The sequence below is a fragment of the Coregonus lavaretus genome (genome assembly GCF_964263955.1).
Source record: "Coregonus lavaretus genome assembly, chromosome: 37".
NCBI classification, from domain to species: domain Eukaryota; kingdom Metazoa; phylum Chordata; class Actinopteri; order Salmoniformes; family Salmonidae; genus Coregonus; species Coregonus lavaretus.
In genome coordinates, this window is record NC_140024.1 from 22,655,145 (window position 1) to 22,667,880 (window position 12,736).

A 12,736-nucleotide genomic window follows, 5' to 3' on the forward strand; every position below is an offset into this window, starting at 1 on the left:
TGTAGCCTTGTCCTGTACTGTAGAAGCTAAGAGCAGCCTGACCCAGCAGGCGGAGATGAAAGGGGAAGGCATCTGCTGTAGCCATCAGCATTAAGGTCTGATTTACACCCTCATGGCCCGCTGCCTGTCCTCTCCACTCCATAGAGACACCACCAGCACCGCTGCCACAGCACCGGGTCACAGGACTTCATAAAATAACATTTGGTTTTCTTAACCTCGCTAATGCATGCAATTACATGGAACCTTAGGGTTACAGATACACGAGCAGGCCAGAGTCCAAGCTGCATGCGGAACAGAACAGAACAGGGCTTCTGGTGGGGTTGGGTTCAGACTAACACAATGATGAGCGAGAGAGAGAGAGAGAGAGAGAGAGAGAGAGGAGAGAGAGAGAGAGAGAGAGAGAGAAAGAAAGAGAAAAAGAAAAAGAGAGAAGACAGTGAGAGAGAGAAAAGAAAGAGAGAGAGAAAAGAGAGAGAGAGTCTGGAGAGCATCCTGCTTCTATGGGTCAGTAGGGACACAGTAAACCAAACACACTAGAACATGAAGTGTAAATCTCACACAGACTAGAGATGTCATGTAAAAGGAGTATGTGCGTGCATGCTCCAGTACCTCTCATGTAGTAGCAGTCTCCGGACTGCAGTGGGAGGGTCAGTCCAGGGGTGTGGATGTCCCAGGCCACCTTTAGACCAATCCTCCAGCAGCCCTTCTCCACAGGACCCTCCTCCGAGCTCACACCTGCTAAACACAAACAATCCCACCACTTAAGTCAGTCAGATCAGAACCAAATATACAGTAGGAGACAGGGCATATTGTTACATTTTCCCTCAGTACAACTTCATCACAGTTTCTGTACAAGAGGACAGCCTTTTTAATAAAAGTATTTGATGTTAGGTAGCTAGTGTGTGTAGGGGCAGCAGACAGACAGGGTAGTGGGGACTATTCTCCTCCCATAGCCAGTCTCTGAGCCTCTCCCCCAGCCTCTCCCTGGCTGTCCTCCATCCGAGGCACGGTAAGAAAACCAGATCTACCCAGCCCGTTAGGTCCACACCCTTCAGCAAAAATCAATACTAAAGTCTTCCTGGGCCTCTCTCTCAGCCCCACGGCAAATCAGACCTTTTCCTTTACTCAGCAGAGGATAAATAGTAACTTAATTTCCAGCCAGTGCTTTCTGAGAGAGCCGTTAATGACACTGCTCCCAAAGGACCCAGGATGGGAATGGTGTTGGAGCTGGAGTAAAGAGCATTGTGGTCTTTCCAGCCGGAAAACTCTCCGCCTCCATGCCATATTCCTCCGGATCAGAGCAGCTGGGTTACTCTAAATAGAACCATTCTGTAACACCAGAGACAAAGCCTTGGGAAAAAGAGGCAAAGACTAGACTTCACCCAGACCAGACATGAAAACTAAGCGTGTCAAAGAAAGGCAGGTGTCGTGCAAATAAACACGCTTAGATGGTTAATGGTTACTGTACGTACCAGACTGTGTAATGCTAAACGGCTCAATTATTGAGTTGAGAAAGAGAGAGAGAGGGGCTTTGTGTGCAGCGCAGCCGAGAACAATGTAAAAAACATGGGCCCCCTCGTAAAAACATTCTGCATGGTAACAATTCCATCTCTGTGGTTCTGGGAGTCTTCAGAACGATCTGGCCCAAAGTGAACATAGCATTTCTTGAGTAATGCACAGCGGGGTTAGCGAGCAGTGCTGCTGAGCTTTTGTCAGGCTTGCCTGTGAAGTCTGGTGCTGTGGGGTCAGTTTGGCCTACAAAGGAAAGGCACAGCTGCAGATAGAATAGTGTACCTAGACTACAGCCCCGGCTGGTCGGTCCTGTGGTGTTTGAAGCCAGCGTTCCCAGGGGTCAAGGGTCAGAACAAATCATCTCCGCAGACCTCTACAGCAGGTGGTTCTGTTTAGCCAATCCCTCTGAGATGAGGTCGGCCCGCTGCAAAGGCGGCTGAGATATGGTTTTGCACTGTATTGCCATGTGAAAAGGGGATCCTGCACCTTGATAGTAAAACGGAGTAAATATTGGATTTAAAAATATGATCATGATCAATCATAATTTTGTTAGATGATCACTGATTCAATAGCAATGAACTCCATAAAAAAAGATACACTCATATCAGCCCTACAAAATCAGGCCGAGACCCACTATGATAAAACAACTAGGCTAAACACTGCCTCAATACTGCTGTACAGTCTAGAACCAGTTATCAAAGCAGGGACTCATTATTCCATATCAGATAATTACACATTGATAATTCCTGGAGGAAATTACTTAGATCAGATCGTTGAGAGATAAGGCGGGGCGAGTTGTTGGAGTTTTGTAGTGTGCCGTTCGGCCTGTGTTTAGCCCCTGAATGTGTCCCAGAGAGTGTGTGATGATGATCTTCCCTCCCTCCCTGGCCCTGCTAGCGATAAGGCATCCTAGCCTGTCAGAACAGAACAGAGGCAGCCTGTGATGACATTTGATAATGCCCTGACAGTATCTGGCTGATAGATCTGATGGCTGGCTCACTGGAGGCCATGTCTGAGATAAATGCTGTATAGCTGCTGAAAGTGAGCTGCTGTAGGGCCACATACACAACGTTAGCTGTTAGCTGCATCAGATAGAGATAGTAGCTCAAAATGATACCACAGTGGAGAAGAAAATAGCTACTTCTAAGGGGTTGTGGGTGGAATGATAAAAATGGGATAACAAGTGAGACTGAAGGGTGTTAATGAGGAACTTTGGGTCTAGTTTGAAGGGGATCCACCACTACTGACTGTGATATAAAACAAGTATACTGTATGACCTTTGACCCTCACCTTTGTCATCGTCATGACAGCTGTAGCTGTAGACAGCCACAGGTGATAGGCTGACCAGGTTCTCATCATGGTGCCAGCCCACAGCCATCTTACCCATCCCATAATACGGCTCTTCTTTCAGCTGGCTCATAGCTGCTGGGTCCATGTAGTTGAGCAGGGTGACGTTGAACTGGGCCGGGCCAGGACAGGATGTCTTAGCAGGGTTGAGGTGAGAGCATCCCTGGCCACTCAGCTGGTCTTCATCCTCATCCTCAATGTGGTACCCAGAGAGACTGTGTTTTAGCTCAGCCACAGGCTTCTCCTGAGGGCCTAGGCCTGTAGTCTCTGTCTCTGTGCTGCCAGCTGGCCTGTGCTTCCAGCCTGTGTGTTTTCCCTCACTGTGTTGTTTTGACCCCGTTGGACTCCCCAGTTCAGTTTGTTTAGGCTTCATGTCTCCCATCTCGTCGCTGTGTCTTGACTCCCACGCTGCATCCTGTTTGGACGATGGGCCTTCTTCTTCACTGTGTTTTGACTCTATGTCCCAGTCCTCGCTGTGCTTTGACTCAGTTTCTCCCTCCTCACTCTGCTTGGACTCTGAGTCTCCTCCATCGTCACTGGGTTTGGACTCCTCGCTATCTTTAGACTCGGTGTCTCCTTCCACACTGGGTTTAGACTCTATAGCACCAACCAACTCTTTCCTGCACTGCTTGAAAACATCCCCCTCCTTCCTGTGTCCGACATCAGAGCAGAAGAAGCAGTTGAGCTCCCAGAGTGCTTTGCAGGCGGCACTGAGGTCTGGGTCACAGCAGGTCCATCTCTGGTCGTCTGCGTGCCAGGGGATGGTGAAGAGCCGTGTGTCCAGGTAGCGGTAGGTGGTTCCTGGCTGACCCAGCAGCACCCGGGACACGGCGGTGAAGACGTCTCGGTCCCTCACCTTCACTAGGTCCCTCAGGAAACAGCCCCTCTGCCGCAGGGTGAGCAGAGCAGCCTCCACCCGACCATGGAGCTCCTCAGGCAGGGAGCAGGAACGCCGCAGAGCCAGGCCAGAGTAGCTAGTCTCCCACTGGAATACAGAGAAACACAGATCAATTAGCTGTTGTTCTGCCTGAAACAATTGATAGAGAACAAGTACACAGACCAAACAGCCAACATAAATACTGTATAACTAGCCATTGTTCATTCTAATTCTATGGTTCTGCCTATGAGCTAAGTCTCTTTCCAAGTGCTAAGTCCTCTGTCTCCAGTGGGATAGACAGAATGCTTTGGTCTGGACTAGTACCAATGGCAGTGGGATAGACAGAAGATCTGGACTAGTACCAATGGCAGTGGGATAGACAGAAGATCTGGACTAGTACCAATGGCAGTGGGATAGACAGAAGATCTGGACTAGTACCAATGGCAGTGGGATAGACAGAAGATCTGGACTAGTACCAATGGCAGTGGGATAGACAGAAGGACTAGTACCAATGGCAGTGGGATAGACAGAAGATCTGGACTAGTACCAATGGCAGTGGGATAGACAGAAGATCTGGACTAGTACCAATGGCAGTGGGATAGACAGAAGATCTGGACTAGTACCAATGGCAGTGTGATAGACAGAAGATCTGGACTAGTACAAATGGCAGTGGGATAGACAGAATATCTGGACTAGTACCAATGGCAGTGGGATAGACAGAAGGACTAGTACCAATGGCAGTGAGATAGACAGAAGATCTGGACTAGTACCAATGGCAGTGGGATAGACAGAAGGACTAGTACCAATGGCAGTGGGATAGACAGAAGATCTTGACTAGTACCAATGGCAGTGGGATAGACAGAAGATCTGGACTAGTACCAATGGCAGTGGGATAGACAGAAGGACTAGTACCAATGGCAGTGGGATAGACAGAAGATCTGGACTAGTACCAATGGCAGTGGGATAGACAGAAGATCTGGCTAGTACCAATGGCAGTGGGATAGACAGAAGGACTAGTACCAATGGCAGTGAGATAGACAGAAGTTCTGGACTAGTACCAATGGCAGTGAGATAGACAGAAGGTCTGGACTAGTACCAATGGCAGTGGGATAGACAGAAGGACTAGTACCAATGGCAGTGGGATAGACAGAAAGACTAGTACCAATGGCAGTGGGATAGACAGAAGATCTGGACTAGTACCAATGGCAGTGGGATAGACAGAAGATCTGGACTAGTACCAATGGCAGTGGGATAGACAGAAGGTCTGGACTAGTACCAATGGCAGTGAGATAGACAGAAGGTCTGGACTAGTACCAATGGCAGTGGGATAGACAGAAGGACTAGTACCAATGGCAGTGGGATAGACAGAAAGACAAGTACCAATGGCAGTGGGATTGACAGAATGTCTGGACTAGTACCAATGGCAGTGAGATAGACAGAAGATCTGGACTAGTACCAATGGCAGTGGGATAGACAGAAGGTCTGGACTAGTACCAATGGCAGTGGGATAGACAGAAGGTCTGAACTAGTACCAATGGCAGTGGGATAGACAGAAGGTCTGGACTAGTACCAATGGCAGTGGGATAGACAGAAGGTCTGGACTAGTACCAATGGCAGTGGGATAGACAGAAGGACTAGTACCAATGGCAGTGAGATAGACAGAAGGTCTGGACTATTACCAATGGCAGTGGGATAGACAGAAGGTCTGAACTAGTACCAATGGCAGTGGGATAGACAGAAGGTCTGGACTAGTACCAATGGCAGTGGGATAGACAGAAGGACTAGTACCAATGGCAGTGAGATAGACAGAAGGTCTGGACTATTACCAATGGCAGTGGGATAGACAGAAGGTCTGGACTAGTACCAATGGCAGTGGGATAGACAGAAGATATGGACTAGTACCAATGGCAGTGGGATAGACAGAAGGACTAGTACCAATGGCAGTGAGATAGACAGAAGATCTGGACTAGTACCAATGGCAGTGGGATTGACAGAAGGTCTGGACTAGTACCAATAAAGTGGGATAGACAGAAGGTCTGGACTAGTACCAATGGCAGTGGGATTGACAGAAGGTCTGGACTAGTACCAACGGCAGTGGGATAGACAGAATGACTAGTACCAATGGCAGTGAGATAGACAGAAGATCTGGACTAGTACCAATGGCAGTGGGATAGACAGAAGGTCTGGACTAGTACCAATGGCAGTGGGATAGACAGAATATCTGGACTAGTACCAATGGCAGTGGGATAGACAGAAGATCTGGACTAGTACCAATGGCAGTGGGATAGACAGAAGGACTAGTACCAATGGCAGTGGGATTGACAGAAGGTCTGGACTAGTACCAATGGCAGTGGGATAGACAGAAGGACTAGTACCAATGGCAGTGGGATTGACAGAAGGTCTGGACTAGTACCAATGGCAGTGGGATAGACAGAAGGACTAGTACCAATGGCAGTGGGATTGACAGAAGGTCTGGACTAGTACCAATGACATTGGGATAGACAAAAAGACTAGTACCAATGGCAGTGGGATTGACAGAAGGTCTGGACTAGTACCAATGGCTGTGGGATAGATAGAAGGTCTGGACTAGTACCAATGGCAGTGGGATAGACAGACGGTCTGGACTAGTACCAATGGCAGTGGGATAGACAGAAGGTCTGGACTAGTACCAATGGCAGTGGGATAGACAGAAGGACTAGTACCAATGGCAGTGGGATAGACAGAAGGACTAGTACCAATGGCAGTGGGATTGACAGAAGATCTGGACTAGTACCAATGGCAGTGAGATAGACAGCAGATCTGGACTAGTACCAATGGCAGTGAGATAGACAGAATTATCTGGACTAGTACCAATGGCAGTGGGATAGACAGAAGATCTGGACTAGTACCAATGGCAGTGGGATAGACAGAAGGTCTGGACTAGTACCAATGGCAGTGGGATAGACAGAAGGACTAGTACCAATGGCAGATGGATAGACAGAAGTTCTGGACTAGTACCAATGGCAGTGGGATAGACAGAAGGTCTGGACTAGTACCAATGGCAGTGGGATTGACAGAAGGTCTGGACTAGTACCAATGGCAGTGGGATAGACAGAAGGACTAGTACCAATGGCAGTGAGATAGACAGAAGATCTGGACTAGTACCAATGGCAGTGGGATAGACAGAAGGTCTGGACTAGTACCAATGGCAGTGGGATTGACAGAAGGTCTGGACTAGTACCAATGGCAGTGGGATATACATAAGGACTAGTACCAATGGCAGTGGGATTGACAGAAGATATGGACTAGTACCAATGGCAGTGGGATAGACAGAAGATCTGGACTAGTACAAATGGCAGTGGGATAGACAGAAGATCTGGACTAGTACCAATGGCAGTGGGATAGACAGAAGGACTAGTACCAATGGCAGTGGGATAGATAGAAGATCTGGACTAGTACCAATGGCAGTGGGATAGACAGAAGGTCTGGACTAGTACCAATGGCAGTGGGATTGACAGAAGGTCTGGACTAGTACCAATGGCAGTGGGATATACATAAGGACTAGTACCAATGGCAGTGGGATTGACAGAATATATGGACTAGTACCAATGGCAGTGGGATAGACAGAAGTTCTGGACTAGTACCAATGGCAGTGAGATAGACAGAAGATCTGGACTAGTACCAATGGCAGTGGGATAGACAGAAGGACTAGTACCAATGGCAGTGGGATAGATAGAAGGACTAGTACCAATGGCAGTGGGATAGACAGAAGGACTAGTACCAATGGCAGTGGGATAGACAGAAGGACTAGTACCAATGGCAGTGGGATTTACAGAAGGTCAACAGTGGCCTGGAACAGTGGTCTGGACTCTGGACCAGCCTGACTGACTGACTCACCAGCTGTTGGAAGCCATGGTCTGAGGGCCCGAGGAAGGGGATGCGCTGGTCTCCTAGCTCCTGCAGCAGCCTGCGCCTCTGGAGAAGAGGAGACCAGACACAGGTCAGTACACAAAGGTCAGTAAAGATGCACATGTCATGAGGAATTTACAGGTAATGCCATGTACGATAAGAGAGAACAGATTAATTCAGGGTTTTGGGAGTTGACAAACACACAGGTCAGCACAGATACACCTCATGTGGCATTTAGGTTACATCAAATGGCATGTACCATAAAAGTGTACAGCACAGTTAATTCAGGTATTCGGGAGTTGACGAATACATTAGCCTATATTTAAACTGAGCCTGTGAAGCATCAGCATCCCATTTAATTCAACCTCCCCAGATTATATCCCATAGTCCCCTAGCTTCATTGTCGTCTCACATTTTTATGATTTCTTGGTTCTGCAGTGGGGTTCCTCACAACCTTATAAAGAATGCCCTGCTGCGTGCTGCGTACTGGCTCCCTCCTATAAAGACCCAACCTGGTGGAAGGATCAAAGCCCCTTTCATTGGCTCACATTCCATTCCGACCTGTAAATCCAACGGTAACCAGCATAAAACTGCGATACCCAAATAAATTTCACAAGTGCCGAACCCTCCCCTCACCTCCTTCCCTCCCTCCATCTCTGCCGTCTGCATCCCTCTGTCCTTTATTCACTTCCCACAGCCCCACAGGTGCACACATCCCACACCCGTCAGCCACTGGCTGGCTGAGAGCCGGCTGGCGAGAGCGCCATGTCAGTGACCCGCTCCTGCCTTTAAACCTTTAAATGTGCTGTGGACACCGGTGTGAACGCTTCGGCTCGCTCCTTGCCGCACCACTTCCCCGCATCAGCAGTGAGCAAGCTTAGAGCGGAGTGAAGGCTGTGATGTTTAAGGACAGCAGGCCTCGTATATATTCACAGACATTTACTACATGCGTTTCACATTTCTGCCGGCCTAATAATACCAGAGACCTCATGCGGGACGCGGGGGAACGTGTGAGTCCCGACTGCCAAAATATGTCCTGACTTTTAGAGTGAAATAAAATGTCCTGTTAATAACATTAAAGTGCACCTTAAAAAGGTTGTGTCCTGAATGACTCAAAAGAGGGCTAGATCAAAAAGAGGACAAACAGGAAAAGTATGTGCATGAATACAGACAGAGGAAAAGGAGGTGAAATCTCAGTATGGGGGACAGGAGACAGAGAACGTATTAGATCTATGCTGTTAGTAGAATTCCCTTCAGGGGACTACAGCTTTACCTGCAGGCTAAACAACACCAACAACAACACCACCAACAACACAAACACCAGCTGCAACTTTCTAATATGCCATTTAATAATATGCCATTTAGCAGACGCTTTTATCCAAAGCGACTTACAGTCATGTGTGCATACATTTTTACGTTTGTGTGGTCCCGGGGATCGAACCCACTACCCTGGCGTTACAAGCGCCATGCTCTACCAATTGAGCTACATAGGGCCATTTTCTCTAAAGGATCAGGATGCACATGGGCTTCCAGACAGCCCGGCCCTCTAAGTTATTCTATTTAGAGTGGAACAAACAAAAGGAGAGGAAAACTGGTCCACAGACAGAGTGAATCTACAATACAAAACAACATCCACTATTCATGGACAGTCTGTGTTCAAAGGGCCAGGAGGAAGAGGAGCGGAGGACAACTGACAAACTGACACACATTCATTGGTGTCAAATTCCTGCTTCCAAGCAGAAGCTTCAGGATATTAAACCTGTGTGTGTGTGTGTGTGTGTGTGTGTGTATGTGGTGGGGGGGCAGTGTGGGGGTGTTTCTGTGTGATGTGTGTGGGTGAGTAAGGGGGCAGTGTGGTGTGTTTCATGTGTATGTAATCAGTAGTACCTAGTGTGTATGTAAGCTCCAGTGTGTGTTGTTCCTGTATGTATGTGTGTACAAGGCTGGTTGGTAGGCCGTTGCCAACTTGACCTTAGAGCACATGCCCTGTGTGATGTGTGCACACGCACACACACACACACTCACACACACACACTCACACAACTGGGCCGGATAGCACACTGCCTCAGCTCCAATCGCACACAACTGGGCTGTCACGCACATGTCGAATACATCAAGACACTCAGAAATTCCACCGAAAAAAAGACAGCCCCAGCCCTCTGTAGCAGATGGGCTCTCATTTCCTCCTCTCTTCTCCTTGCCTCTCCTCTCTCCTCTCCTCTGCTCTCATCTCCTCTTGTGTCTCCTTCTCTCATCTCATCTCCCTTTATATCAGAGCAGTCTTTCTGTCAGAGAGAGATGCTGCTTTTCCACTCAGCATAAGACACCAGATTACCAATCCCATAAAAACAATGACATGGATGATTTACTGTAACCATGCCAGCCGCCTGTCTGAGTGATATATCTGATGCTGCTCTTAATCTCTCTCTGTTGACAGGATTAAAATCCCCTTGGCCAGACTGTTTATCACATAAATAGGGGGTCTGTTCCCTCAGATCTGGACATGAGAGGGAAATCAAACGGCTGGTATTTTTATTTTTGACACTTTAATGAGTAGATGAATGTCCAGTGCTTAGTTCATTATGGCTCAAAATAACTCTAAGAAAATAAAGGGTCTACATCAACATTCCTGGTGGCGGTGGAGAATAATAGATTTTCTCTGAGAGGCTGGTTTGTCTGAGGACTACCCCCATGGGTCCAGCATAACCCTGAGGAACCCTGCGCCACTGTTCAATGGCATGGTGTGGGTTCCAATGGACTGGTTTAGACTCGGGTTGCTATGCTGTAACAATCAGAATCAAAGTCAGGGTGGAGGTGGAACCAGACCTCCAACCAGTAGAGGGAGTTCTACTGAGAGCCCTGGGGAGTTTAAACCTTGACAGCCAAAGATCCCTGAACCAACCCCAGCCCCCTCCCATCCCCACAATGACACATTGAGAGTTAGCTGCCTAATAGAGCTCTCTGTTTAGGAAGCAAACAATTGGTACTTGTGTGACATCGATTTCAGAAAATGGTCTCCTCCTGCAAAAGTGACGGTGAATCAGGTTTTTTGACAAGTCTTCTGTAGAACATCAGCCTCAAACAGGGAGACAGGCAAGGACATGAAACGCGATTCCAGCCCCTTTTCATTTGGCACCCCGTCGCAGAATGTGGGGAGTGGGTGTGGGGTGGACATAGGCAAGGAGGATGGCAGGGAGTGCCCACTTCGGACCGGGGGAGGCGAGGGGTGAAGGGGGAGACCAAACGGATGAGGCTCACACCTGAGTCAACAAGCCTGCTGTGAGGAGTAAGGAGCGGGAAGCCCCCGGACTTCCGCCCCCCCATCCCCCTGGACTTCCACCCCCACATCCCCCTGGACCTCCACCCCCCAGCCCCCAGCCCCCTGGACCTCCACCCCCCATCCCCCTGGACCTCCACCCCCCAGCTCCCTGGACCACCACCCCCCAGACCCCTGGACCTCCACCCCTCAGCCCCCTGGACCTCCACCCCCCATCCTCCTGGACCTCCACCCCCAAGCCCCCTGGACCTCCACCCCCCATCCTCCTGGCCCTCCACCCCCCAACCCCCTGGACCACCACCCTCCAGCCCCCTGGACCTCCACCCCTCAGCCCCCTGGACCTCCACCCCCCATCCTCCTGGACCTCCACCCCCAAGCCCCCTGGACCTCCACCTCTCAGCCCCCTGGACCTCCACCGCTTAGCCCCCTGGACATCCACCCCCCAGCCCCCTGGACCTCCACCCCCCAGTCCCCTGGACCTCCACCCCCCAGCCCCCAGCCCCCTGGACCTCCACCCCCCAGGACTCCCTCTGCCTCACCCTGCCTAGGTGACTAACAGCACGTAGCTACCTCATACACAGGGCATGTCTCTGACTGCCTCGAACCACAGTGAGAGCACACAACACCTAGGTGCTATCACACACACACTATCAATCACACACACTTCCTTGCACTCTGACACTGTCCCTCCCTCCCTCCCCCACCCCCTAGGCTACATGGACGTTTTAACTGACATTTAGGCCCCGGGACATAATAAGCACTATCCATTCAAAGAAAAGCAAAACTTTAACTTTTGACATTTTGTTTCCGACAAATCGTGGCATAATGCACTCAGAATCCCACACACACATCAGTGGTCACTGTAATGTGTAGGGAGGTGGATGGGAGGGAAGTGATAAGTGACTGAACAGTGTAATAAATGGTTAACTGATTGAAACATCTGTAGAGTGACCTGAGCACCAGGCCACACAGGGCAGTAGTAATGTGTAACCCCACACCCACACACTGGACCAGGAGGTGGGGATGCATATTCATCTGTCTAGTGGGAGAACTAGCTGGTCACATCCTGATCAGATCAGGTGGTCACTGTTCATGTAGCCAAATAGTAGGTGTCAAAAGGTATTGGAATAGTACACAGCAACAGTAGAATATGATGAGCCTCTTTCCTCCTTCTGCCCAAGAGGAAAAACGGATCACCAACATCTATCTTAATGTGTGTCCTCCCTCAGCAGATCAACTCAGTAGGTCCTCTTTCAGTCTCTCTCTCAGATATTGTCAGTAGAGATCCATTCAGGTAGGTGATGAAAAATGGCCAGCTAGCCCTCGTTGACGCTCTCCCTCACTAATTGTTGTTTGGGGCTGAAGGGGGACATTGTTCATTTCACTTAGAGGCAGGTCAGAGGGAGGTGGGATCATTAATATTAAAATGTGTCCATCCATCTATCTGAACACGGCGGGTCATTTAAAGGGCCGGTGTGATGCTGCATGGAGCTGGGCCCGGGCAGACCTTTCACGCCCTGTTTAGAACATGGATCTAATAACATTACCAGCACCGCAGGTCCGCAGGCAGGGTGATCACCAATGATCATTAATTAAACACAGACAACCACACAGACACACAGAAACACACACACACACATTCACCCATACTACTATAGACAATCATACTGGTTGATGTTCAGAAACGTACCCACACACAATCACAAGTACTTTATGCAAGACAGTGAAGTAGTTTAAACAGCCATTAAAATGACCCTCTGTGTTCTCTGTGTGTCTCTTTCTCACAGACACACACTCTTAAACACAAACCGTGAGACAGCCATGGCCAGGTGTAA

General features: G+C 49.2%; 1 protein-coding gene across 1 annotated transcript in view; it reads right to left on the reverse strand.

Annotated features, from left to right (window-relative positions):
- Positions 1–8,278, reverse strand: part of LOC311111379 (alpha-ketoglutarate-dependent dioxygenase FTO-like) — a gene marked incomplete at its 5' end in the record, with an annotated part of 128,115 nt that extends 119,837 nt beyond the window's left edge. Inside the window, 4 exons of the mRNA XM_084154096.1 lie at positions 610–735; positions 2,803–3,844; positions 7,613–7,690; positions 8,261–8,278. Coding sequence (XP_084010222.1) covers positions 610–735; positions 2,803–3,844; positions 7,613–7,690; positions 8,261–8,278 — 1,264 coding nt within the window. The remainder of the gene's footprint in view (positions 1–609; positions 736–2,802; positions 3,845–7,612; positions 7,691–8,260) is intronic.
- Positions 8,279–12,736: the final 4,458 nt, after the last annotated feature.